The sequence below is a fragment of the Psilocybe cubensis genome, chromosome 9 (genome assembly GCF_017499595.1).
Source record: "Psilocybe cubensis strain MGC-MH-2018 chromosome 9, whole genome shotgun sequence".
In the NCBI taxonomy this organism is placed as follows: Eukaryota; Fungi; Basidiomycota; class Agaricomycetes; order Agaricales; family Agrocybaceae; genus Psilocybe; species Psilocybe cubensis.
Genome location: NC_063007.1, coordinates 1,503,912 through 1,530,888, shown reverse-complemented (window position 1 = coordinate 1,530,888; position 26,977 = coordinate 1,503,912). Strand labels below are relative to the sequence as shown.

At 46.1% G+C, this 26,977-nt stretch overlaps 9 protein-coding genes across 9 annotated transcripts; 6 read left to right on the top strand and 3 right to left on the bottom strand.

The window, feature by feature from the left end:
• Positions 1–693: 693 nt before the first annotated feature.
• JR316_0009916 (N-lysine methyltransferase SMYD2) lies at positions 694–4,335 on the bottom strand (the record flags this gene model as incomplete). The annotated part of the gene is made up of 9 exons (XM_047895596.1): positions 694–1,349; positions 1,418–1,537; positions 1,632–1,827; positions 1,900–2,094; positions 2,160–2,335; positions 2,375–2,402; positions 2,514–2,707; positions 2,771–4,092; positions 4,148–4,335. 9 exons carry the CDS (start codon positions 4,333–4,335, stop codon positions 694–696), a joined length of 3,075 nt encoding a protein of 1,024 aa, XP_047745315.1.
• A 1,173-nt stretch (positions 4,336–5,508) lies between these two features.
• JR316_0009915 (uncharacterized protein) lies at positions 5,509–7,364 on the top strand (the record flags this gene model as incomplete). The annotated part of the gene is made up of 4 exons (XM_047895595.1): positions 5,509–5,693; positions 5,757–6,918; positions 6,991–7,176; positions 7,311–7,364. The coding sequence occupies 4 exons, from the start codon at positions 5,509–5,511 to the stop codon at positions 7,362–7,364; spliced, it is 1,587 nt and encodes a 528-aa protein (XP_047745314.1).
• Positions 7,365–7,995: 631 nt separating this feature from the next.
• JR316_0009914 (Cytochrome P450 monooxygenase 98) lies at positions 7,996–10,352 on the top strand (the record flags this gene model as incomplete). The annotated part of the gene is made up of 12 exons (XM_047895594.1): positions 7,996–8,203; positions 8,284–8,392; positions 8,457–8,531; positions 8,692–8,832; positions 8,898–9,162; positions 9,233–9,350; positions 9,398–9,423; positions 9,494–9,683; positions 9,749–9,830; positions 9,885–10,016; positions 10,081–10,212; positions 10,271–10,352. 12 exons carry the CDS (start codon positions 7,996–7,998, stop codon positions 10,350–10,352), a joined length of 1,560 nt encoding a protein of 519 aa, XP_047745313.1.
• A 435-nt stretch (positions 10,353–10,787) lies between these two features.
• JR316_0009913 (plasma membrane proteolipid Pmp3) lies at positions 10,788–11,066 on the top strand (the record flags this gene model as incomplete). Its single annotated transcript, XM_047895593.1, has 2 exons — positions 10,788–10,840; positions 10,910–11,066. 2 exons carry the CDS (start codon positions 10,788–10,790, stop codon positions 11,064–11,066), a joined length of 210 nt encoding a protein of 69 aa, XP_047745312.1.
• Positions 11,067–11,266: 200 nt separating this feature from the next.
• On the bottom strand, positions 11,267–12,012 carry JR316_0009912 (uncharacterized protein; the record flags this gene model as incomplete). The annotated part of the gene is made up of 5 exons (XM_047895592.1): positions 11,267–11,382; positions 11,499–11,547; positions 11,610–11,721; positions 11,754–11,838; positions 11,907–12,012. 5 exons carry the CDS (start codon positions 12,010–12,012, stop codon positions 11,267–11,269), a joined length of 468 nt encoding a protein of 155 aa, XP_047745311.1.
• A 2,008-nt stretch (positions 12,013–14,020) lies between these two features.
• On the top strand, positions 14,021–17,254 carry JR316_0009911 (putative serine/threonine-protein kinase iksA; the record flags this gene model as incomplete). The annotated part of the gene is made up of 11 exons (XM_047895591.1): positions 14,021–14,812; positions 14,864–15,003; positions 15,059–15,118; positions 15,171–15,200; positions 15,244–15,718; positions 15,774–15,847; positions 15,905–15,988; positions 16,042–16,173; positions 16,225–16,323; positions 16,379–16,526; positions 16,583–17,254. 11 exons carry the CDS (start codon positions 14,021–14,023, stop codon positions 17,252–17,254), a joined length of 2,706 nt encoding a protein of 901 aa, XP_047745310.1.
• A 1,047-nt stretch (positions 17,255–18,301) lies between these two features.
• Positions 18,302–19,489, top strand: JR316_0009910 (uncharacterized protein; the record flags this gene model as incomplete). The annotated part of the gene is made up of 7 exons (XM_047895590.1): positions 18,302–18,338; positions 18,393–18,557; positions 18,617–18,686; positions 18,742–18,974; positions 19,029–19,243; positions 19,305–19,418; positions 19,478–19,489. The coding sequence occupies 7 exons, from the start codon at positions 18,302–18,304 to the stop codon at positions 19,487–19,489; spliced, it is 846 nt and encodes a 281-aa protein (XP_047745309.1).
• A 760-nt stretch (positions 19,490–20,249) lies between these two features.
• On the bottom strand, positions 20,250–22,270 carry JR316_0009909 (Purine-cytosine permease fcyB; the record flags this gene model as incomplete). The annotated part of the gene is made up of 10 exons (XM_047895589.1): positions 20,250–20,625; positions 20,684–20,961; positions 21,030–21,075; positions 21,138–21,344; positions 21,396–21,464; positions 21,527–21,649; positions 21,701–21,760; positions 21,811–21,918; positions 21,976–22,066; positions 22,126–22,270. 10 exons carry the CDS (start codon positions 22,268–22,270, stop codon positions 20,250–20,252), a joined length of 1,503 nt encoding a protein of 500 aa, XP_047745308.1.
• A 2,094-nt stretch (positions 22,271–24,364) lies between these two features.
• Positions 24,365–26,420, top strand: JR316_0009908 (uncharacterized protein; the record flags this gene model as incomplete). The annotated part of the gene is made up of 8 exons (XM_047895588.1): positions 24,365–24,427; positions 24,484–24,600; positions 24,661–24,916; positions 24,969–25,183; positions 25,234–25,398; positions 25,455–26,105; positions 26,159–26,264; positions 26,323–26,420. 8 exons carry the CDS (start codon positions 24,365–24,367, stop codon positions 26,418–26,420), a joined length of 1,671 nt encoding a protein of 556 aa, XP_047745307.1.
• Positions 26,421–26,977: the final 557 nt, after the last annotated feature.

The following is a 26,977-nucleotide window of genomic DNA, read 5'->3' as shown; positions in this document are numbered from 1 at the left end:
GTAAAGTCAGTCTTATTGCTCTACTCCTTGTAACTTACTCACGGGCGCCAAAGGATAAAGGATAAATATTAAATGATGAACGCACATTACATTAACAACCCATTTGAAATTCCAAATCGCCAAGGAGACAAAAGCTACAAAATACTTGTAGGTCCATTGTCCAACAGTGAGTCTCCGAGTCGATTCCAAGTTCGCTCTGAATCTGAAACCAGTACCGTCCTGCGTATTCCCAATCCCGGTACATAGTAGCATCCACAGAGAGAGCTAAGACAGGGCCACAGAATGTAAATGTAAAAGTGTGAAATCACAGTCAAGTTGGCTGTCAGGTCAGGTTTCGAAAGGAAAAAAAGCGGTCACGTGATTAATGGATGTTTGAACAGGGTCGTGTACTACGACAATACCAAGTTACCATACCAAGTTAAACTTTTATGACGGACGACAACTAACACCAGTCACCAATCAGCCTCATCAATCAATACTACGTGACTAACTATTAAACTAACCATCGCACACATTCTCACCTCTAACCATTGACACGCCTCCGAGTCCCCGCCCATCCAGCACACCGGCAGCGGCATCCCTAACCCCCTTCCTCCAAACAACCAACTCCCGCTCACATCCACCGCCATCGTCCTAACAGCCCGCCCAACCTCCCCGCCCTCATTCTTGCCGTTTCCAAAGCCGACTAGAAGCTCAGCCCGCGCGCGCACGAGCGTTTCGTAGGCGAGTTTGAGGCGGGGTGGGCCGGAGGGTGGGCCGGAGGGTGGGTAGGGTGTGGGTGTGGGTGTGGGTTTTAGGTGTGGGTGTGGAGTTTAGGTGTGGGTGTGGGTGCATCGTCAATGGTGAAGGAGAAGGTGAGGGTGAAGGCAAAGGCAAAGGCGAAGGTGGAGATGGAGAAATTGCTGGAGCGCCAGGTGACGAGACACCTTGCGAACCCGGCTCAACGCCCGCAGGACACGGCTCATGCACCGCCAAAAGTTTTCCAAGCTCCGCCAGCGCGACCCCTCGTACCGGGAGTCCCTCTGCCAAAATCAGCGAAAGCCCAGAGCTCGCGCGCGTCGCTGCGCGAATTGCGTCGTCCAGCGCTTCTTGTTGTTCTTCTGGTGTACGAGGATCAGTGCGTTTGTTCATCGGATCCGCTGGTAAGGAGGAGGAGGAGGAGGAGGAGGAGGATTGTAGTTCTGGTGAAAGAACTTCCTCAACATCGCTGGTGGCAGGTGAGAGGTGCGAAATGAGCAATGACGCGCATAGTCGGCATAGAGCGAGGAGCGGGTACGCCGCCGGTACGAGTCCGACGGATACTAAAATAGGAACCAGTTTCGTCGTCAGCTGAATGGACTTCGTTGGATCTGATAGATAGAAGAGAAACTATGAGCGGTAGTTGTTAGAGAAATTCGGGGGGATATGAAAAACGCACTGGTAAACTGGAGTGCTTCAGCTTTATGCAACGCTTCCTGGCCAACGCGTACAGCGTCAAGAACGGCGTCCGTGTCCTTGACAGGCGTTTTACATCTATTACACCTCGTCAAACTCTTCTCTGAAAAAAAAAAGAAAAGAAAAGAAAAGAAAAGAAAAGAAAAGAAAAAAAAAAATTAACGCGGACTTCAAGGGGGACGGTAATAAACACGCACCTTCTGTTGGTAACGGACACATCCCACCGCATTTCTTGGGGCACCACATCGCTTCTCGCATGTCCAGAGCACTACTATTCGCGGCTGGTGGTGGTGGAGCACACAGAGGGCATCTGCACGTGAAGTGATATGTCTCATTTAGAATTTTCTTTCGATGCTCCCGTGGAAGGGTGGTGTCGATATACGCTGTCAACACCTAAACCAAAAGAATTCAGAAACTTGGAAGGCAAAGACGTCTTAGGGGGAGGAATAGGGGGTGTGTATGTACCTCCTCGTCAGGCGCAATGTGTTTCAACGCGATAACCTGCATCAGGGGTTCGTCCTCCCTCCTTGAAGTTGCCCGAGGAAATACAACCACTGCGTTAGGATCGCAAGAGTGATTTATCAGTGCTACCAATGGCGAGACACATGCGCCCAAAGGCGCCAGTGCCGGGGTAGACACCGTGAAAGTATTAGTGGTGAACTAGATGCAATGCAAGTAGACGTCAGCATCGTTACGGTTACGAATACGAGGACAAAGAAACGTACCCTGGAAATGAGATCCACTAGCTCCCCGGCGTTATTGAGGTTGTATTCTGCTAGCTCTTCCTGTGACTCGAGACCGAGGAAACGCACGATCGCATGAGCGAGTTGAGTGTAAGTTTGTGAGTCTTGTGAGTTGGGATCTTTGCTTATAGATTTCCTATCTGACCATGGGAGGTAAGCTGTCAAGGAAAGAAAAATGACTTGAGCAACCAACTTACGAGATTGCATGGAATCGATTTCTCTCGACTAAAAAAGAGTATGTATCAGTACCGCTCCTTTTTGCAACACGGAAAAATGAACCCAGATACTGTCACTTCCCAACTTTCTTTCTCCAGAGTAACCTCCCTAGGCACCTACTACGGGTATGGGTGCTTGTCCAGACTTTTCCGATGCTATATCTGTCCTGGAGTTTAAATACGACATATCATTCTTCCAAAGTTCCTGCCGGGCCTGCCAGTGCTCCTCTCTCGTAGCCGCCAACTCTCTTCTCTTCTTGTGTCTCAACATGCAAGATGAAAATTTGAACGACAGCCCGAGCAGAGCTTCTGCTTCTGGATCAGATTGACATATAACTATCCCTCAAGCCGTATGATCCCGATTATACCTACACCCACCACTCGCACCAAATCCCCTACCCACACACCGCTTCGGCGGAACATTCGACGGAACAGGCACACTCAAACTCTCCACCCCCACAAAACTTTTAATAGACGGTACAACCCCCGCGCAAACCTCCATCAAGCCCCATAAAATGAGTTCACCGCAGCATGAATGGCGTTTTATGGTGATATCCTCCAACTCCCACTTTTTGAGCGCGTCGCAGGCGCGTAGACCGCGAATGAAGGGTAATGGCGGGTCGGCTGGCGATCCGCGAGGGTAGAATTCGCTTGGAATAACAGTGCATTTCGCATGCACTGCAACAGAATCAATCAACAATGTCAAACTGCGTAACCGAAAAAGACCATTCGCCAGCAGGTCCATCAACCTAACATCCAAACTCGCCGCAGAAAAGGAGAGCGTGCAGAGCACCGAATACGGATTCCTATGATGAAAGACTTCAAGAAACGAAGCGAGCCGCGCAGGATATATGCGCCCGTCCGTGCTGAAACTGGCTAGTTTCTTCATATGGCGCTTCATGAACCGTGTACATTGGTCCCAGTTGTTGTCCACCAGCCCTGCTGCGATCGTCAGTTTCTCCAGTTTTGATAGACGTGGTTCTTCGAGACGCCAGGTCGTTGACTGGTCGGGGGGGATGTAGAGCGTTAATTCTTCAGTCACTTGTCGTTGCTGGTCTATAAACGCTGTGTAGCCCGGGACAACCGAAGATTTGAACGTAGCGTCCGTGGAAATGTCCACGTCCAACGCGGAAAGATAATTAAAATGTCCTAATCCAAGATAAAAATCCGATAAATTTCGAACAGGCGTCGAGCGTATAGAGAGGGATTGGAGTGTTGCATGGAGTGTGTTGACAAAGGCTGCAAGTACCGCTTGACACGGTGCAATTGACGTGCGTCCTAGAATGTGGATGTGGAGGATTTGGAGGGAGGGGAAGGGGAGGGGGAGGGGGAAGAGGGCGAGCGCTTTGGTGGTTGTGATGGTTAGATGCAGCTCGGTGAGTGTCAATGCGAATGTTTTCCATGCGATGTCGAGATAAGGGGAAGCATGGTCTTTGGAGGATGTCCAGGAGAGATGAAACGCGCGCACGTTGGTGAGGAGGGGTATCGCCCTTTCCAACTTTTCGCGCAGTTGGGTGGTAGTGTCATTGGAGGCGACGCGGGTGACTTGATGCTGCCGCGAGCCAAAAGCACGACGAGCGAGAGATTTTATGAGAGATTTTGACCGCTGGCTCTCGTTTTCGTGCGGACTTTGTCCATCTTCGACTTGGTCGTGCGACGATAAATATAAGCGCCTGACTCGAGACGACACTGTTGGAGATCTAGATATAATAGCGCTACAGCAGCAGCAGTCGACGAGATTGATAGGTCACGCACCCGAGTCTATCGAGCACCCTCTCCCCTTCACCTTCGCCCAAACACTCCGAGTCTAACCTCACCTCGCGGTATCGCACATCCATCGCAGCGTCGAAAAAAGCTTTGTTGAGCGAATAGAGATGTTGTAGTAATTCGGGTGCGATGTATGAAGCTACTTGGCGCCATATCTCTGGTGGAAGAGACGCCATTGAGAAAGAAAGGGGAAGGGAAAGGTGTTGTTAAGTACTTGGTCGGTACTTGGTTTGAAGTTGAAGTTGAAGCATAAGCTGCATAAGCCAAGCATAGGAGGGGCGGGAAAGTATTACCTCATCACTGCATCCGATTCCGGGCCCCTTCCAGCGTCTCTTCTCTTCTTGCTTTACATCCTTTGGTGTTATCACTCTCTTCTGCCCTTTCCCGGATTTTGGTACGGCTATTATTAAAGTTCAAGTTCAAGGTGGTAGTTCCACTTGATTCAGATGGCCCAACTCAGGCCTACAGGCACAGTGGCACAAATGGCAGGCCTTAAGTTTGGCGCAACCTGAGATATCTGAGATATCAGCCATCCTTTCGAGAATTTGAAACTTAGATCTTCTCTTCTCTTCTCAAGTGAATTCTCTGATTCTGGATTCTGGATTCTCTATTCTGGATTCTGACGAGCGAAGTATATCTCATCATCATCATCATCATCCAAATTTTTCATCGCTCATTTATGATTATGAATACTATGGGTACCCCGTTGTTCGGTTTGGACGTTGATTCGGTTTCTCAAGATCCCAGTGCTCCGTTCGTCCTGAAACTTGGTGTATACACTATTACGTGCACTCTCTTCACAAAAATGTAGTTTTTTTCATAAAAAACGAACAGAAACTGAGTGGAACGGATAGAGGTCCAAACCGACTCTCCATCCTTCTCCATCACCCATCATTCTCACTAACTCCGTGAGCGAGCGGCATTCCGGCAAAACGCATGTCCCGAGACAATCAACAAAGGCACGACGCCGGCTTGAAATAGCGGAGCCATAATTTCTGCTGATCATATTACTAAGCTACCATCAAACCGACTGACCGTCCAAACCGAACAACGGGGTACCCATAGTATTAGAAAATGAATAAAACTGTGTTATACCTTTACTAATACTGCGCTTTGTTATGACGTGTCAGGATGACTGTAACAGACGCGGCGCAACGACACAACGCGACGCGAGAGGAGAGGAGAGAGGACGGCCTGAAATTTTGGGTCAAACCACGTGGACTCGGAGCCAGGCTGTACCAAACACTGGAAAGGAGAGGTGCAAATTAATTAAGCCCTCGGACTTTGGAATGAATCTTGCGTGTCACAAATCATCACTCTTATCCAGACCTTTCCCATCTTCAATCCCAATGCACTTTGTGGACTTACCTCCAGAAATATGGCACGAGATAGCTCAGTACCTATCACCCTCCGCTCTGCAGCACGTACGTGGCGTCAACCGATACCTCTTCGACCTGGCCATGGACGCGAGATACCGCGATGTGAGGATTTGGGAGCTGGATGATTATGCTGTCCACGTTCTCGATGCACTCCAGTGAGCCGCTGTTTACCCACTGGATGAAATTGTGTTGCTTTATGTGTGCATACTGCATAATAGGGATGTGCGCAATGCGCAACGCGTCCGTCGCCTGTTGATATGCTCGGATGCGTTTGAGGAAGGTACTCCGTCTTTAGGTTTGAAAGTCAATTCGGCAAAGGGGCGGTCAATGCGGTCTACCATTATCAACGCTATGCGATTGCAACGTCACGCAAAAGAACGTATTCTATCACCCCCAAAGTCTGTGCAAGTTGACAGTCACAGTACTAGTAGTACACTAGGCGTATCTCCCGTCGAAGCTAGAGAGAAGCTTGCGGTTATCGTGCCGTCCCTAACGAGTCTTACCCACTTCACAGTCGACTGGAGGCTATACGACAATGTCTCGGCGCCGTATATCGATCGCATATGGACCCTTCACGGTTCTCGGCTTGTGCATATTGGAATTCTAGCAACTACCACAAAAATGCTGGCAATGTTTCCTCTACCACCACCACCACTGGGAAACGTCAGATCTCTGGACGTAGCTATCCGCAACAAACAATCAATGTTGCGCGAGGAGCCACAAATGGTACAATCGCAACTTGCTCTATCCTCATTTGTGAATTCTCTATGTGGCACACTCGAAAAGCTTCAAGTGTCGTGTATACCAATGCACGATCTTTCCTTCTTCTATGACAATTTACTCGGTCCTGGAGATTTTCAGTTACTATCTACGCTAAACCTGAACGTGACGGCGCCTGTCCATCTACAACCGCGGGAGTACCGCGCAACAGCATTGTTACAGCGCATGGGGCCGGCGATACGCTCCCTCACGTTATCGGTGTATTCGGCCATTGCACCGTTAGCATCGTACCAATTCACATTTTCGCATTTGTACCTTGAGAATCTTGATTCGTTGACTGTTGCAGCTGATGTAATGGCTTTTTCATGGGATCATACGCTGGACTTTTTGAACCGCCATTCATCAACGCTTCGGTCGCTGGTCATCGATGGTCCCATAGCTTTAGAGGAGCTCATCAAGTTATTGACCGTTGTTAATCATAGGACGGGGAAGAGCAATCTCGCGAAGCTTTCGTTGGCTGTTTATCAGGTCAACGCGGAGTTCTTTGCGATACTGGCGTATGAATTGTATCGTCTCGAAAGTCTATGCCTCCGTATCAGAATGATTACATCCACTACGACACGGTCGATCACTCCAAGTCAGTTCTTCCCCAAAGACATAGTATGTGTTGAGTCTACTCCTCTTTCGGTAGTCACCAAGTGTTTGTTTGTTCGCTGAAATCCCTCGATTTAGGGAGGTGAAAATGAGCACCCTTTTATTCAGGAGATGAAACTGCTCAAGGCTCCCTTTGCAGACTGGACTCTGAACGACATCACCATCATCCGCCGATCATGTTGCGGGGAGATTGTCCTATGGGGTCTTCTCCGTCTTTGCGCGGAGTGTATTCCCTCTATACGCAGTTTTGATGGGAATGGGCATGTGTGTGTTCCCGATCCGCCGAATGAAAGGCCTGGAAGGAATGAGAGGCGGTGGTTTTGTAGTAGTCATATTGCGTGTAACTATGGATTGGATGGGTGTTGAAACGTTGATAGATCATTCGATAGCTTGGTTAGTCCTGGTTGAATATTGAATGCCCATGGCATTGCCCGTTGACCGTGTCCCTCTGAGCCCAAGTTAAGGATATGTCGGCGATCTGAAGTTTGAAGGCAGAAGAAACTCCATCTAATTGATTGTCAAATATCACTTTGGCGATTGTGAGCAAGTAAAACTAAAAATATGCGAATTTAAATTGTATTTTGACGTGAACTTTACGATTTTTTGTGTACTAAACCTATAACGATAACCCTGAGCCAGGACATTCTAATTTCTTGAAGGTCAACGCAACGAATGTGGCGCGGGTTTTATTCTTAATTCGTGTCGCTCGCTATTGATGTTATATCCTCTTGCCTCTTGCCGAGACTTGAAGTTGGGGGAATCCTTATAGTTTTACTAATACTAAGTGATACTAATACTAATAGATTCAGATGGGGACATGGACATGGACATGGACGCCGTGGACGTGGACGTGGACGTGGGATTTAATCATTTTAAATATAATGTCAAACTTGTTCATTCAAATTCAAAAAGGTTAGCTTCGGTAATATCATCGTGTTCAATTGGACGTTTGGTAACAATTGATTCAGTCAAGCCTTTCTTCTTTCTTTCTTTACTTAAGATGTCAATCACCGTCAAAACATGATCGCGTATCCCTATTCCCTTCCCCCCGCCGCCATCGTTTGAAGGAAGAAGCAAGCAAGCATGTCCATGGCACCGTCCGTCCCCGCCCTCGACACTTTCGCCTCACTCGCGTTCTTATGTATCTCGGCTCTGTATTTGAAGGCTAGATGGAAATCGAGTCGTTTGCCTTTACCACCCGGACCCAAGGGTTATCCTATCATTGGGAATCTGTTGGATATGCCGCATAGGTTTGAATGGGAGGTGTATCATAGGTGGTGCAAAGATTTTGGTGTGTCAATTCGGATTGCCTTTTTTTACGCTTGATGTGGGCCTAGTACTAAGTCAGCCGTTTGCCCTTTAATTAATTAGATACGGATATCCTGCACCTCAACGCTGGAGGAACGCATATTATAGTTCTTGACTCGTATCGCGCGGCACAGGAGGTGTTGGAAAGAAAGTCGACGATAAATTCCGGCAGGTGTGTACCTGTATTGCGTTAGCGTCGTAGGCTCTGTCGTTGGATGCTAATGGTTTAGTCCAAGGCCTCGACTACCGATGGTGAATGAGCTCATGGGGTTGGATTTTAATTTCGGTTTTATGGATTATGGTATTTGCGTGTCCTTTTGTGTTCCTTGATCTACTTACAAGTTACATACATAAATCTTTAGGCGAACGATGGTAAACACACGTTCCCTCACACCTTTTCCCTTGTCCATGATAACGACAGTAATATTATCATTGACTGACTGGAACCCACATTCTATTTCGGATATTCAGGCGACGATCCCGGCGGCTGATGCACCACGCTTTCCATCCTTCCGCGGCGAAGCAATACCGACCGCAAGAAATAAACTCTGCAAGGAGGTTTCTTCGTCGGTTGTTGGATGATCAAGATGATATAATGGGCGAGCTCCGTTTGTACGTATTCCAGGGCTATGATTCATGAACTAATAGTAATACAAATTACAATACAATGTCTACAGACTTTCCGGAGAGGCAGTGCTTTCTTCCACCTACGGCATCGAGATCGCTTCGAAACACGACAAGTACATTACTATAGCGGAAGATGGCACCGAGCCGGTTCTCACTGCGATTATACCAGGCACATTCCTGGTCGACTTTATCCCTGCGTTGAAATATGTCCCTGAGTGGTTCCCTGGTGCAGAGTTTAAGAGGAAAGCGCGGGAATGGCGCCAGGCGACGTTTAGGATGCGGGATGTACCGTATGAGGATGCTAAACGGGAGATTGTGAGTTGTAATTGCTGTTATGTAGTCAATGTGATTATTGGTTTTTGAGAATTAAAGGATTATTTTGTAGGAGAGGGGAACGCCTCTTGTTTCGTTTTGTTCGATGAGCTTGGGGAAGATTGATGAGAGGCTTGATAGGGATGCACAAGAGGAGGATATTAAATCGGTTGCAGCGACCTTGTACGGAGGTGGGTTTGCATTCATTCATCCATCCTACATCTTCCCTCATTTTAAGCGTATACTACAGCTGGTGCAGATTCGGTATGTATTAGAATCAATTTAGCACCTCGATTATATTATCTTCTCACTTTACATATCCCTTTCGGTACAGGTGATGGCAGCCGTCGCTACGTGTATCTTAGCCTTACTCAACCACCCCGACGTCTTCAAGAAGGCTCAAGCTCAGATTGACAGTGTGGTTAAGCCAGGACGGCTTCCAGACTTTGACGACGAAGCTTCGTTGCCGTTTGTTACTGCAATTATCAAAGAAAGTATGCGGTGGAGGGAGGTAACGCCTTTAGGTATGGTTATGGTTGACATTGGGCGGGTATTGGTTAGCTTTGGCTAATTGGGATGGTTGAGATAGGATTACCACACCGCGCAAGCGCAGAGAGTGAATATAATGGGTATAGAATACCTAAAGGTTCCATTATTATGGCCAATTCATGGTACGTTGCACGCGTCCAGTTGTTTACTCCTTGCAGTCTCTTACATTTTACAAGGGCGATGCTTCATGACGAAACTGTTTATCCAGAGCCTTTCGCATTCAAACCTGAACGATTTCTCACTAACAAAGGTCAGTTAAATAAGAGTGTCAAAGATCCGGGACATGCGATCTGGGGGTTTGGAAGAAGGTATGTACACAATGCTCCTAATACCTTTCGCTTCATTTCGTGACTGGGCTTGTATCATTTTCAGAATTTGTCCAGGACGGTATATGGCTGCGTCTTCAGTATGGATTACCGTTGCGTCGTTTATTTCGGCATTTGATATTGCCAGGGTGGATGAGAGTGGTGGTCTGGACCATGAATATGGATCTGGGATCATTCGGTATGTAGCGTTGTCGGGAACTTGATATACGGGATGCTTATGGCTGTTTTGTGTGTAGTATTCCCTTGCCTTTCAAGTGTTCTATACGGCCACGAAGTAAAGCTATTGAAGATTTCATACGATCTACAACAAGAGAGTAGTAATCCGTCACTGCAGGTGCTTTAATGTTAATATCTCATGTTGCTTTTCATTCTTCGCCATTCGTTTGAACAGCTCCATTTTGCCCCTGTATAGCTCCTAATGGCACACGTTGAAATTCCACTTTATGGGTATGGGTTACAGGAGATTGCGATTACTCCAGAACTCCTCTGTTTCCCCCTGAGTCCAGATCACCTGTGGAAAGGAGCCATATGACGTCATAACACATTTCATTGCCTCATGTTCTGAATCTATTGTTATCCTTATGACCTAAGTAGGTGTTACTTAGTAATGTATCAGAACGTGTATGCAACGAGTATTTAAACCTTAGCTGGAGCGGTCTCCCTTGACACTGCACTCATCCAGATACCACTCTAATCAATAGCTCACACAGATATATATTGATTATACCAATCTAAATTACCACAAATTCGAAGATGGCTACTGTTGTTTCGTCAAACTATGACATGTTCCTTTATTTCCTGGCCATGTAAGCCGCCGTCTCCCGTCTCACGTTGATACAAGGCTTGCTGTTGTTAACAACTACATGACGATACAGCTTTTTACCTCCCGTATCTGTCTTCCTAAAGCGGGGATGTGCGGCTGATTTCTGGATAAATGTGTGCTTGTCCATTTTGGGATGGATACCGGGTGTGATTCATGCATGGTGGGTGTTTGTTTTTCTTACGAGGATGATTATGAAGAGATTGATATGAATGTGTGTGAAAAGGTATATTATTTCACGCAGTCAAGGTGCCATGTAGAGATGACCTTTTTGATGACGATGGTTATACCTCGAGGAACACAATGATGTACGATATCTTACGCGGATACAACGAGAGACGGAGGAATCAGGAGAATTTGTATGATAGAGCTGAACAACAGACTGTAGATTTTAATAAATAATTAGGTTGCTCTACGGGCGCTCTAGATCTAGATCTATGTCGTCATCCCACTCTCTGTTGCACTCGTCCTTGAACGGCTTGTAGTATGCCTCTCGTAGGTTTAGAATTAGCCTTGGACCGGCGATTCCTGGACACCATACGATGATCACGTATACGTATTGAAAGACGGAAAACTGGAATAGTACCACACAGGCAAACTTAGAGGCGAGATGAATGGGTTGATAATTGAGGCTGTTGACTTACGTATGAGCGAAGTAATGCGATTGATGCTGCGAGCAGGAAGCTTAAGGTTCTACACAGGCATTGAGTGACGTAGTCCTATAGGACATGATAGGAAATTGGGCGATGGCTCACATGAAAGGAATCATGATACTGTCTCGAAACAGTATATATGACAGAGAACGAAAGCCGTTGTTGGGCCGAGGCATGGTTGTTTGCGTGCGGTAGTAGTGTATTCCTCCCCAGACTGATAAAGACAGAAGTAGAATATCGACGAACATTGTCGGGATAGGGGGAACGTAGAAGATGTTTGTATGAGGGACCTTGAGGCATAGGTGAACACCAGGAGCTGGGTCACGAAGATCTACAAAACAAAAGAGGACATTCATACCACAAGTGGGCTGCCATAACAGAGTTTGGATTTGGACTTACGGACAGCTGATATGTCACAGAACGCTTTCAGTGCGTTAGCAGAAAGGTATTCCAATATGCAGGCGACGGCCACAAATTGAATGAGTTTGCGATTATAGTTTGTCATGCTCGAGATACGGCAGACCATGATTCCTTTGTGGTGATCAGAAAATATTACTAGACCAGAGATAAAAAAGGGATGGTGGTACCTTGCATAGACACAAATGGAACGAGGGCGATATAAGATTCGATGGTGAGATAAACCGAGTTGTCAAGAGATCTGGACCAATTTGAGATGTGAATATATAACAGAAAACATTGTACAGTTGTGCATGGCAAGTGCCCCGTTGAATTCGGACAGATGAGAGGTCATGCGAAAGGTGACCGACCTCTGTGGAACCGACCCAAGATGGGTGAATTTCATCCCAAATCATGTACGATGAAGAGAATACCTTGAATATAGAGTCGTATGACTGAGGTGCCAATACTTCACTTTCATTTGAAATCGCTCGTATAGTTGCTGATCCATTTAATACATACCATAGATGTACAGGCAGTAGCTTTAAGTAGTAGCAACACAGTCCATTTAGTTTTCGAGATACCATGACAACATAAATTCTTACAATTGGTTGAAAAGTGCCACATATCGCGTCTAATGGTTCAATATTCGGAGTTAATGTTCAAGATAAGAAGACTCAAGTTGGAGTACTTACTATCACGAAGAGTATTTTTGCTATGTTCCAACCACCAGGATGTCGCTATAGTTAAAGTCATCAAGCTGTTATGAAAGCGGATCCGTGGAACATGCCCAAACAAGTTTGACCTGATCTCAAAGTAATCATTTATTAACTGTAGATCCCCAGAAGAAGAAAAACGAAATGAGAAACGAACCTCATCTGGGAATGTGATAACTGGACCTGTGAGCACATCGGAGTTTTGATGTAGTTTGAGGTTAATAGACGAACCATGTTCATAAATGAGACAAGTGGTTGCTGCCGCTATGAGGAATAATGTGAAGGCGCTGAGATGCTACGGTTCTAACACTTCACTCACCAGTGAGATACCTATTTGAACGCTGCTGAAATAGCCTTTTCTCAATCTCGCTGATCATCGTAAGACTCGAGTCGTGAGTAATTGGTATCACCTGGAAGTGCTGGCAGTTGAATGGCAGATGTCATTTGGGGTCTTGCGTTCTGTATATATACCGCAGGATGGGACAGATATCTTCCCTGAGTACTGGTTTTGCATTGGAAGCCGTTATTCCAAAATGAATTGAAGTATGCGCGTTAATTTATTTTCGACTAAGGACTGCAGGGTCTGAGGTTACGAGGTGTCAATGTCAATTGTAGTCAATACACCGTGGACGCGACTTCATTGAGCTACTTGACATGAGTCTACAGAAATGTCATGCTTTGTTTAGCATTTGATCTTCAATAAAGACAAGAACGATTGAGTGCGGAACGGGAGTACATACTAACAGTTGACAACTAGTAAGCAGCATCCAATGATTCATGAAGGACGCGTAGTCTTGAGAGGAGTGCGCGGCTGGATAACAACCACGTCCCTTGATTGTCTCTAGTTTGCCAACGCGTGCAAATCAAGCTTTCGCGGCTCTTGTGGAGTTGGTGAAAACGGTCGAAGTTCTTGCGCCGCGTTGCCGTAGTCTACACGTCTGTCACGTGACGTTCAACGAATACGGGACCGATACCCGTGTTGGCCCCACACGTTGGCGCTGCGCTCCTTTGCACTCATTCATCGCAATGCGAATGTGTACAATACTTTTATCCCACTGAAGACGCTTCTCAAGTATCTTTGACGGAATCTTACGAGGTCGGGTACTCCATTCGCTTCCGAGCTCGAAATCTCCAGCTCAAAAATCGTGTACGATTGCTGTAGAGAGAGTCACAGACTCAGAGGAACATTTACAAGGTAGGCTTTCGTCTTCGAGAGCATGCGCGCAGCGGACATAATTCAAATCCATCAAGCACCTTTCACGGGCATTGACTCAGTATCGAGTCGTTTGAGCCGTAGACGGGATCTTGGAACGGTCTGTGAGATCCACACCGTTCGGGAGTATGTCTAACGTTGACCAAGAAAATACCCCATATTTTCAATAAACCCGTTTAATGAATACAATGACCACATCTTACGCTGAATCCTCCTCCCAGGCTCTCATTTCCATACCATCAACCCAACACCGACCCCATTTTGAGCGTGGACGACACTCAAATTCACATTTCTCTGGCAACCACCACATTCACACTGTCACCGCCCAAGAGTTATGGCAACCTATCTTACATTCGTCGAATCAAGTGGTACTATACAACCCACGATCGCACGCTCTCTCAGTGGCTTCTGCAGCTGCTTCCGAGGAGCTCGCCTCCGGTGTCGTTGTCGCAAGTCGAATGCGACGCGAGGAGATCAGCAATAACACGAGGCTCATTACGAATGCCTGTCCGTATTGTAAGCAATCTCTGCCGGCTGGCTTTTCAGGATACCCATCTTCTACAACACACCCTGAGGCAAGCTTAGGGCAGGAAAGCGGGATTCGGGAGAATGAGGATGCGTGGGGTTACATAAACACGTCGGATGAAGATGACGAAGACTCTGGGGAAGTTCAGGCCGTGAGCACTGATCCAGCATATCATTCAAGAGCCTCAGATTATTTTCGCCTTCTCGCTATTGCAAACGAAACTGCTTCAGTTACATCGGGATCCAGGAGACCGAGTATCAGTCCTTCTCACAACCAGGGCAATCATGAGGGCGAAGAACGCCGTCGTCCAAGGGAAAGGTCGCGCACTCCCGATAACCGCAGTACCAAGGGTGCATTTCCTGCAGAAAAAATGGCACAAGGCTACTTTAAAACCTTTTTCCAAGAAGAATACAAACTCGGAATGGGTGCAAGCGGCAGTGTATTCCTTTGTCAGGTATGTCAGTTGAAATAGTTTGAATGTATGCGTTTTCTGACGTTGATTCAGCACGTTCTCGACGGCAACCCTTTAGGCCATTTTGCAGTGAAAAAAATCGCAGTTGGCGAGTCACATTCTTACTTGCTCAAAATACTACGCGAAGTTCGCCTGCTCGAGCGTCTGCATCACCCAAACATCATTACATACCAGTAGGTTTCAACAGCAGTCTTATTTATCTGAGGTATTTTCTTAAACAATTTTTAGTCACGCATGGCTAGAAAATTCCCAATTTTCCTCTTTCGGTCCAACCGTGCCCACTCTTCAGTAGGTTTTCATAATCGACGTAATCATCAGCTGTGTGTTAATTTCTTTGCAGTGTACTCATGCAATGGGCGGAAGGAGGAAGGTAAGAAACGATTTGAGTGAAAATTCAATGGTACTGATTGCAGCAGCCTCGATGACTTTATAGACGTTCGCCTGGGACGTAAACCAGCGCATATCCATATGCACCCTCTTCTTTCCTCAACCTCGTCCGTTTTCACACCATCCGTACCTCCTTCTCCCGCATCGTCAAACAATGAACTTCCGGGAGGAGAGGTGCCGACTACTCCAACCCCGACAGCAGCCTCGTTCAAACATACTCGATTTGCTACAGAATCACCTGGTGCTGAACCACGCCATTCCCCATCCAAACCTGAGGATGCTCAATCCAGAGCTGCACGTATACAAGCTTTCCGTGCTTATCAGCGCGCACCGCCTGAGGAGAAAGAGCGGATGAGGCGCGAGATGGAAAACGTTTTTGGTACAGGGCCTGGAGAAGGGCCCGCGGGCACTGCGAAAACTCAGTGGACAGCCGTTCACTTGCTCAGTGCGCAGGAGGTCACGAGCTTGTTTCGTGATGTTACAGAAGGTTTAGCATTCTTGGTACGTCCTTACTTGATATCACCTTTTTTATATATTTTACTCAAGGGTTTCATAGCACGGAAAGTCCATATTACATCTCGACTTGAAACCAGGCAATGTGTTGCTGACTTGGGACGAGGGAAAACTTATGTATGTGTATTAACTTTGTGTTACCTCTTTGAAATTAACCCTTCTTCTTTCTTACAGCCCACGCGCTATGCTCTCAGACTTTGGCACATCACGAGATATGATTAATTCGTCGCGCGTGCCTCGTTCGGGAAATACTGGAACGTAAGGGTCTCTTTTTACGATGCACTGCTCTGAGATTAAATATGCAAACATAGCTTGGAGTACACGGCTCCAGAATCTCTTCCGTCGCCAGAAACTGGCATGCTGCGACAGATAGACTCGAAAGCTGATATGTGGAGCTTGGGCATGATTTTGCACAAATTGTTGTTCTTCAAGTTGCCTTACAGGTTTGTATCGTTCGAAGATTTATATTATAATTGTTTAATCCATTTTCGCAGGTACGCATCGGTGGGTGATGCAAACGGCGAACCTATTAGTAGAGAAGATGAAGGCGGGAAGATGGAGAGACTTGAAAAAGAAGTCCAGGAGTATCCTGGGTATGTAGACTTCACATACTATGCGAACTCCCGTCATTTAACTTTTTTTCCCTAGTTTCAAATCAGTTCCAAGCATGGTTACTGGCTTTGAAAATCGGCGGCTGCCCCGCGCGTTTCTCGTTTTGTTGGAAAATCTGCTACATAAAACACCTGTGGGAAGGCCGAGCGTTGAGCGAGTAGTTACTGCGATTCGAGAGGGGAAAGTACGTGCTGATATCGCCTTCTTCGTCTGTAATAAAATTAAACACGAGGATTTTAGCTCGATCCTTTGGCCGAGATTCCATCGCAAAATTTACCCCTTGCTCGTCCTCGCGGTGAACTCTCAGTTTCATCTGCATCTGGTGCCCCTGACACGATTAAAAACGAAGACTACAGTGAGCCTACACGCGTTCTTGCACTTCCGTCCCCTGTCGAAGTGCTTGGTCCAGAGGAGACCAGTTTGCGAAATTGGCTCACGTGGAAGATGTGGAAGCCGTTGCTGACAGGAGTCTTTTTTCCTGTCAAAAAGGGGCGTCGCAGCAAAAAGGGAGTCCCGGCGGGCAAAAACTGGCATCATAGCCGTAATAGGCTCGGTCTGCGCCTCATTCGCAGTTCTTTGTTGGTTGTGAAGGTTCTTACGATATCACGTGTTTGTTTGAACCCCGCAACGCGCCCACGTCCTGTGGTTGTAGCCTTACTCTTGGTGGCTGCTGTTTCCGATACAGTCATCGACCATGAGGATGAAGGTACGGAGAGGCAATTGCGCACAGGTTCTCGTGTCCGGGGCGTGTGGGTGACGGTGGGATTGGCGTTGCTGCATTTCGGCATCCTTGGTCTCAGTGCCTGGTCAGAATGGGGTGGCGTAGACCATTTCTATGCATGGAAAAGGATCTGCTGTATCCCAATGGCTGGTACGTCGCGAGGGCCGCTCCAACATTCTGAATTGGCTTGACTGGATGGTTTTGATGTTTCTTTTCGACACGGAGGGGTTTTGTTCCGGATCTACCTAACTTACTTTTGTTAATCCAGAATTCCATTCAATCGAATTCGAAATACATCTACAATTTCCTTGATGATTTGTATCGGGGGAGCAAGAGACCAGTATGAGGTCGAAGGAACTATTTGTCTGGACTCTACTCCACACGGAATGCCGTCGACATTGGCCAATGGGTTAAGGTGCAAATAAGAAGCGACCATCACCATTGGATTGAATTGCGTCGGCCTCTCAAAGTAGATCTAGAGGGATTGTGGCGGCCTCCACCCATAATCCACTGTTCCCACTCACTTTCCAAGTTTTGATTCTGTGTCCTGTATGTTCGAGAGCACCCGGGATGTTCCTCAAGTCGCTCAAGTCGCTAACATCGGTTATTTGAAATTCCCCCTTTACCCCACTTTCAGGTACAACCTGGCCAAGCGAAATCTCGAGTCAATCCACAGTTTCTCGAAATCTATCAAGATTTTGTGGCAGTCGACCATGAATGTGTTCAACCCTCGGGGATTTGTGTGAAACCTGCTACACGTGGTGAGAATGATATACAACTTTCAGTGGGATATTTTTGGGCTATTGCGCGTCTGAACGCGCACCTCCTACCAACAGGTCTATTCACTTCCCAAACATGGTGGTATTAAAATGCTCAAGAGACACTTGATCATCGTAGACCATAATGATGAGACTGATCTCGACAGGGCTAAGTTCATTTCACAAGATGTAGGTTGTCCCATACAAAGCCATACTACGATCAAAGCTGGTCACAACCTGCAAATCTGACAACGCAGACCCGACCCTCGGATATTGACGCTCTTGGGATTCCCTTCTTGGGCGTCAACTTACATATGTTGTTTAATGAAAGCCTGGATTTTCCCAGGATATTAGGGGATTTCCGCCACTTCAAAACCGACGAGGGAAGGGCAGCGAAGCCTTCGAGCCATCCCTCTTGAACACTCGTTTTAATCATTAAACCAAACGGGGCCTTGCTGTAATTTTTGAGCGTCGGCCAGGATGAATATTCCGCTGCAGTCGGCAACGACTTGGAAAGGTGCGTCATAATTTTATCTGTTTTAAGTTTCTCTGTTAAAACATCATTCACCAGCTGTGGTGACGGTTCTTCAGTTGTTAGCTATTGCGATTACTGCTTTACGGCTCTTCCTGCGACATCGAAGGCAGACGTTATGGGTGGACGATATCACAGTGGCTTTGGCGCTTGTCATGGAATTAGTTGGTATGATCGTTATGTGGTTCGTCTATGTCCAAGACGGTGCGTCGTTGCAAAAAAATATGGAATTATGAACTGCAACACTTATACTCTACGGCTAGACAATTCTACGGTGAAAGGCAGAGTTGCGTTATATTGGTTTGCATCGATCGCGTGGATAACCACCTTATGGTATGTTCTTGAACCTTTTCTTTTCAGTGACTTAGTCTTTAACTCTAACATTCAGGCTCACTCGTATCACCATGATTTTATCTATAACACGGATATTCCCTGACTGGGGAACTATTCGAAGGAATTGCAGAGGGATTGCTATATCCTTCGGTATATTCTACATTGGATTTATCTGCTGGTTATGCACGAGTGCTTGCGTCCCATCTTCCAGTGATGCGATGACGTCCCGGACGGACATTTTGGATTGCAGTAACGAAAGACATTTTCTGGTTATTGCTAGTTTCTCTGGTATGTTTCATTCGACATGTGTTACCGTTGAGAAATTATTTGACGATGAATCAGCCGACATATTTTCTTGTTGCGTACTGGTTCTCTATCCCATGTTCATTCTTTTCGTCCTTCCTCTCTCTCGTGGCCAGTATAAACTTGTAATGGGCCTTTTAATTGCCTTCACACTCGTTCTTCTTTCCTCGATCGTCTTTGGGGTATTTTCATATAGTCCCAACATCGACGGCCCTGGCCAACCATTTGTAACCGGAATGCTGTCCCAATTGGAGGTAAGATATCGTCCCGTTACTTGTCATACATCTAATTTATTGACCATACAATCGTCGTAAGGCCGTTTTATCGCTACTTTCCTGCAACGTGGTTGCTTTTACGTCCTATTTATTTAGGAATGGCTCTGGCGCCGATGCAACGGATGATAGGATTGAATGGAAGAAGCCAGCATCAGTGGGTTCTGATTCAGACACAGTGATGGTATCAGGGAATGTTAAAATGGGGATGATTAGCCAACGAGATAAACTGGTCAGCGAGGACACTACCCAACGACATTCTCAAGATAGCCTTTCCAAGGTTGCCGCCAGATTCTCTTCATACTCTTAATTTGTTGATACCCGCTCAGAATGCATATTAGTCGCGTGTTAATACCATCTTCCTCGGAGAGAATTCTTGAGGCTTCACACATAAGGGCATAAAGCTCATACTTAGAACGGTTTATTAACAAAGAAAAGTATCATTTATGATACATGTGCAGAGGATATGGGCGATACCCCGACACTGTGGAGAAGGTTCTCGAAAGATTGCCGATTGTATTGCGCCCAGTAACTGGTACCTGAGTTGAACACGGATTCACTGGCACACATGATAAATGACAGTGCCCCTATTTGTCCTGTACCCCGGATTGAGAGCCCCTATTTTTCTCGGAATACGGCAGTCCGCAATGCTCATGGAAAGATTGCCTTGTTATAGTTGAAAAAGTAAATTCCGCCGAACGTATTCAATGGATAGCGAGTTAAATCAGTTGCTCAATAATACGTGTAAAGGCCTCATAACCATTTGAATCACAAAAAGTGGTGGAAATTCATGGGCGCTAAGGTCTATATATAGACATGAGACGGCAAGGGGCTCGTATTTTGTTTCAATCGGCCGTTGCGTAATGTACAATGTTGACCCATCGAGCGTATGAAAAAAAGTGTCTTAAAATTGACTGGTTAAATTTTAGCCCAAAGTTTATTACAGAGAATCGTTTTACAGACAGGTTCAAATTTTCAGTGGCAAGGATTACAAGTGTCCCATGAGTTTGATTTCAATCCACCGAATTGGAGGGTAGAGTATTGCGCTTATGACAAGGGCAATCTCAAATCCTAGGTCCCCTGTATGCTTTGCAATAGGACCTGTAAACCACACCTGACTCATGCAAGGGATTATCAACCCGAATGACAGAAACCCTGCACCGAGCGCGCCTAAGCCCCATGGAAGGCGCCTGGGGCTGTTCCACACTTCCCTGTCGTAGTTGTCAAAATTGTTGGAGCGGAACCAGATATGTTCAATGAAGAGCTCAATAACGTAAACAGACGCCCAATACCCGATCAATCCCAGGAAGTTCGTGATTGCGGCATCAAACCTATGGGCACCAACGATGGAGATGGGTAATACACTGTCCAATTGTATTAGCGGTGTATAAGCGGAAATGGCTCCAAACAGAAATTACGCACATTGCTGCAGTGAGAATAGTGAAGACATAGCGAGGAACCACGAAGAGCCGGGGAATAATTATTTGATAGTTGAGAGATGCCGAATATAATATGGAAACTAAGTTCGGGGCCACGGAAAGGCTCATTATGACCGTTAAAAACTTTCCAAAGTTTCCGAGAGGTTGGAAAACCGCTTCGATAAGTCCACCTACGTTGCCTCCGCCCTGGAATCCATCACTCCAGGCAGGGACTGACGTTGCGGCCACGGCAAAGGCAGCACCGATAGATTGCGTTATGACCTGTAGATTCAAATGTAAACACCAATCATAAACGTAGAACTAGAAGCTGAAGAGAAATTGCATCCTACATTAGGCACGAAGATTCCAAAGAAAGACCACCAAAAGATTTTCCACCTAGAGAGAAATAAAATCATCAAAATTTGGAAATAATTGAAGCCAATTATTCGATCACATACGTCGATTTTTCAGGTTGAAGATAACTCCCATAATCTGCAGCAAATCCCGACCAAGTTATAAGGAAGCCTGCCTGAGTCCCCGCAAATCCCAAGATCGACGGGGCGGATACAGGGACAGGAGGAGGAGGGTTCCCCAGATGTTTCCAGCCTACGCCTACTGCGATGATCGTAGTGATAACTACGGGTATCCACGCATATCGTTCAAACCTTATGTAAAATCAATTGTTTATTCTATGTAGTGGGGGATGAAATGCGTACCAGTGAAGGAACTTGTATCCAAAGAACGATACAATAACAGATACCGCTGTGAAAACGACAATTCCTACTCTGATACAATTGCGTTTTTAGCTGTTTTTAGACTTGGGATTCAAAGTTGATGTAATACTCACGTCCAACTCAGGTGCCCGTTTGTTACACTAGCCAGAGCCTGCCCTCCCACAATGCAGTTTAATGTAGCAAAGCCGATGACGCCAAGCAAGTTAAGGATACTTGGTACAATCACTCCGTAGTACCTATTGTGTGAAAGGTAAAATTGATTCTGTACAAATGCAAGGTACACATACCCAAATGTATATCGAGAAAGTGTCATCTGTCGCATTCCTAGACATGCACCCCATGTTGAACTGAATACCATCGTTTGTAAAATCCATTGTTTCACAAAATTTTGACGCACTAATATGCTGGAAAAATGCTACAAAAAGCCCCAAAGAAAAGAATGACAAGACAAGAATCTCGAACACCGAGTTGAAAGACAACCGGTCCCAATGTTCCCAATGAGAGCCTAATCAACGATATCAGCGTGGATTCGCGCGAGTTTGTATCACTGCTGTGGCCTCACGTGAGAATAGTATAGTTGGAAGAAAAGTAAACGTAAAAAAGTTTGCTGAATTGCACATCCGTACGTTCCTCAACAGGGACAGGTAGTATGCCTGTTTTGAGGCCAAATGAAATTATAGATCTACATTTTGTAAGTGGTGAATGAACCCACCCCGCTCTTCAACTCCCCAGCTAAGAATCCTTTTCTTCCAACTTGGATGGACATCTGAGCCCGCCTCTTCACTGGCAATAGACAAGTTCTGGTGTTCTACATCGACAACAGCCGAAGGAATAGGGTCTTTCTCCTCAAATGACATCAGGGTGCTAGATGTGTTGCCACTACAGTGTAGAAAGGAGAGCCAGTGAAGTGAGAAGACAACAGTTAAAAAGGACTCCAATGTATTTGGCTTCGAGTTATAGATTTGAGAACTGTGGGGAAGGTGCACCACATGGTCTAAATATAAGATTGTCAGTGAGATTTGATAAGTCCGTGTTGAAGTTACATCGCGCACCTGGTTACGACATGAGAAAAATACCCGATTTGTTCTAGCAATATTGATCATAATAGGCATAGAAGTGTAAAGTTGCTCCAGATTGAAGACCTCTGAAAGAAAATCAGGCCCCAGAAGGGACAAGGGGTACGAGTGATAAGGAAGCGCACCGGATAGATTCTAAATGGAAGGTCACACCATGTCGTGTTCATGGGAACATGTCGGAGCACATTGATAAGAGCGAAACTGGAATCAGAGGGACAACACAACAACGACTTTTCATTTCCATCCACGTTTCTGACAGCCAGAGAACGAACCCAATTTTCGACACGAGCACTGAGGTGCAAAAGACAGTGCTAAATTAGCCTGGAGTTTGTACTTTTTTACTGTAGAATCAGTATTAAGTCAGAAAGTGTAAATCCAGCAACTCGCTTTCAGCACCCAGATACTTCGCACATTGTGTCCTCCACGGAGGACTGATTTGACGGAATAAAATAGATGTTCCATTACTCCGGGAGGTATAGGCCAGGAACAAGAGCTGCGCAAGATTCTGCGAATACATCTTAATCATGACAATCTTTTTTTGGCTCTTTAAGACTTTAACTCATGAAAAAAGGGGCTTTAGGTGGGAGTCTCGGGTAAGGTTACATCAAGATGAAGGTCGACTGCCTCGCGGTGGGTCCTCGCCTCGGATGAGAACATCGTTGACATTCAATATGCCTTGTGTATGTATTGCTTGCGTCTGTTCTGCCGGTCGGCATTTGTTCGGCATCTCAGTACCTTCGGATTGATGCATCGATGGTCGCTTACCATTGAGTCATCGGCAAATATTATAACTCCGAAGGAATGCACTTCCGAACACCGCTGGCGCTCATATATATTTTCAAAGAAAATAAGACCCAGTAATTGTTTAGCGTGATAACCAACAACTTGAGAAATGGTATGAAGAAGACTACCTCAAGATTAACGAAGGATATCACAAAGATGACAAGACTACGTATGAGTCACAGGAGAATGAAAACTCTGAACAAGCTCCCGGGGGAGCTCACTCACATATTTTAACCGCATCGCAGGGTGAAGATAACAAGGCCGAATGATAGGACCCGGGAAGCTCCCCTAGAGGTCTGTCCGCTTTTTGCGGATTTGAGGGCCAAAATTTGGCCAAATCATTGTCCTACTTTTGGCGGATTGAGGGCATTTTGACCCAAGCATTGTCCGCTTTTTGCGGATTTTAGGGCCAATTGGACAAGATTTTTTCAAAAAATTTCTATCACGTCGTCCATGGGAAACCGTGCCCTGAAAGAGCTTTTTTGGGTTCAATTAGGCACCAACAATGGCATTTTGCCAGTAAAACATTTAAAAGCGTGATTCCGGCATTATCCGAGGCCGGAATCGATTTTCATGCCCCGCAGGGAGAAAAAATTTCCCAATTGGGAAGGTCTAAATTAGTAAATATCATTGTCCGCTTTTGCGGATTTGAGGCCCAAAACAATGCGGATTTGAGGGCCAAAATCGGGCAAAAAAGCGGACAGACCTCTAGGGGAGCTTCCCGGGTCCTCGAATGATTATGCTTCGCACCGTGAAAGTGAAGTAGACCAGGCCCCGAGCACAAAAGCGTGGATTATTTCAGTCAATGTGGCTTCCATCCTATATACGGAGTATAAGTCTGAACCGCGACAAACAGTTTGGCCATGGTCTGGAGCGATCCAGAAAATTCATGGGCTGATCATCTTGTGGGATTTGTGGTTACTTGTCGGTCGAATTGTGATCGTGATCCATGAATAGGTTGTTGTTGTTGTTGCGCTTGTTGATGCGAAATGCTGACTAATAAATCACGTGCTATTCGCGCGACTCGTTTTCATCTTATCCATTCGATCTCTTCACCTTGTGCTAACTCAAAATAACCTGAAGCTAAAACCCATGATCATGATCGACAAACACCTAGCCGCAGTTTTACAACTTCCAGAGGATTGTGAGGAGGAGGCAAGTCGTCAGTTGAGCTTTGTGCGACTCGCTGTTGCTTGATTAATGTGTATTAGGAAGCCAGTTCAGCGCTTGTAGCCCTTATTACCTCCGCCGTGCACGACAAAGATCCTAGATCGACGCTCTCGGACCTTCATAAAATCATTAGTTCAACTGATGCACCTAAATACCTTGTATGCACCTCCTCGCTTTCCAGTCTGAAGCAGATCATGCTAGACATCTGACACGCTCAGGACCCCTTGAATACTTTACCACATCTTCTTTCATCAAAGGATGTAGCAGCCAAAGACATTATATCGGTTATAGGGCACTATTGCTCTGCTAAAGAGGTTGTAATGGCAGTCCAGGAAGCTTTGGAAAGACTCGAATATTCGCTGGATGTAGAGAGTGAACATGAGGAGGGTCATGACATCACACAAAGGCAAGGGGACTCAAAGTACGATCTGACTCTGAATCAGTTCATCATCCTCATTGACACATATACCTCTGGTGCGTTTAAATGATCCGTATTAAGCTATAATTTTGATCCCTCAAAGCATAGCGATTCCGAGGTTAACACTGCGTCGAAAATCGGCAGCAGATACGTTAAGACCCATGTGCAAAGAACTGGGATCGTTGATTGGGTCTGTGACATCAAAGGCCACCAGAGTGCAAGGCCTTTCTGTATTGTCCAGTATATTTTCCCTTGTTAAGGAAATAGGTCGATGGAGCGACACTCTTGGTCAAGAAAAGTTAGATGATCTGAACGCATGCAAGGTTCTCTTTTTTCATTCCTGATCACACTTACATACTAATAACATCTCAAGACGATAGTGAATAACCTGCTTGATCGTTCTTTACTGGCTTGTGAACGTTTTATAAAAGCAAACATAGCGCAACGAACTTTGGAAGAATGTCATCCACGACTCAGCAAATTATCCAGAACAAATGTTGATTGGCAAGAGGGAGCACAGATCATGTCAAAATTTTTGGTCAGTCGAATGACATAATTACCTTTCAGCACTTATACTTGTCTCATTTCTCTCAGGAGACTTACAACTCGCTTGGAATTTCCTCTACCACCAGTCAATGTACTACTTCCCACCTGGTAGCATCCGCATATCAACCTCCGGATATTGCCGCAGAAAGACTTTTGTCACTTCTTCTACCCGTGCTTATAACCTCTCTTCAAACCAACACCTTCTTAGACGAATCCCTCGCTGTATTAGTCAAGGCTCTTCACGAACAACCGAGAGGTCGAGATCTTCCTCATGATATCACAATGCCCCTTTTTGGTCTTTTGCCATCCCTTGCAAGCGCACATCCTGATCCAGCCGTTCGACACCAAGCATTCAGGGTTCTTTCGCTTCTTTTGTCGTTAAGCGACCCACAGCTTAAATTTCAGCATCTTGTTGAACTTACAAGAGACTCGGAATTTCCTCAGATGAGAGTCGCCTCAGTTGGTTTGGTAAAGGAGAGCTTACTGCAGGCATTATCTTTCCCAGGGCATGGCCAGAACCCATTTCTTAGTCCTCTGTTTCTTCGAACTTTCGGACCTATAATTTTCAGGCCCGATCCCCCAGACCTTTTTGCTTCCAAGCTAACGCTCAAGGGTTTCCGAGATACCCATGAACCTGCTCGTCTGGTAGAATGCCTGTCTCTCTTCTACGTTCTTCTGTTGAGAGACGATAAAAATCTAGTATATACTGACATTTATTTTTGTTACAACACTCACTAATATGTACCATGTAGACTGGAATTCGAGACAAGGACATTATAAAATCGATAGACCATAATCTCTTGGCACCTCTTCGACGGAACTTAACCCAATGGATGGACGACCCTTCCATATCGAAAGGTCCCTTCTTTTCTGTCTGTTCGAGATATTTCCCTTTAATCTGATATCACTCATATAGATTTACACGATATCACCGGCGTTGTTCCTTTACAGATCAGCTTGGAAAGAATCGACACAGCTCTGGTGTCACGGTCATGGCCATGCACGCTCTCGTGACCGCCTCGCCTTGTTTCGTCTTGCTCGCTCTTCGTTCCTCTCCTTATTCCTTCAGTGTTTACTTGTCACCTTTCCCTTCTTCCCTCTTTCTTCTTGTCTTTACATTCCATGCCTCTGTTCAACCTCTCCTTGTTTCTCTCTCTCTCTCTTGTGGTTTCTGTCAACTTACATGGACTCCAGTTCTCTTGAATGTATGTATTGTGCTTCAACTCTTTACTTAACCAGGTTGTACGTAGATAGTTGCTCTCGTCGAATCAACGCGAACCTTGCCCCTCTCCGTCTCGCGTGATTCTCGCTTCTGGCTTCATCCAACCGTGCCCGTAACAGTTTGATTCGACCACCCCTTCTAGAATCTCGCTACTCGCCTATCCGCTTTGCTCGTACTCCGCAAACGACTACATGGACACCACCCAGGATTCCACTACCTTCGAGCAGGCTCAGGCTGCTCAAGCCGCTGCTCAAGCACATGCTGAAGCTCAGGCTCAGGCTCAGGCAGACCTCGAACTCGAAAGACTCACCCTCTGGCGTGCTGTTGCTACACTAGGACGCGCTTACGA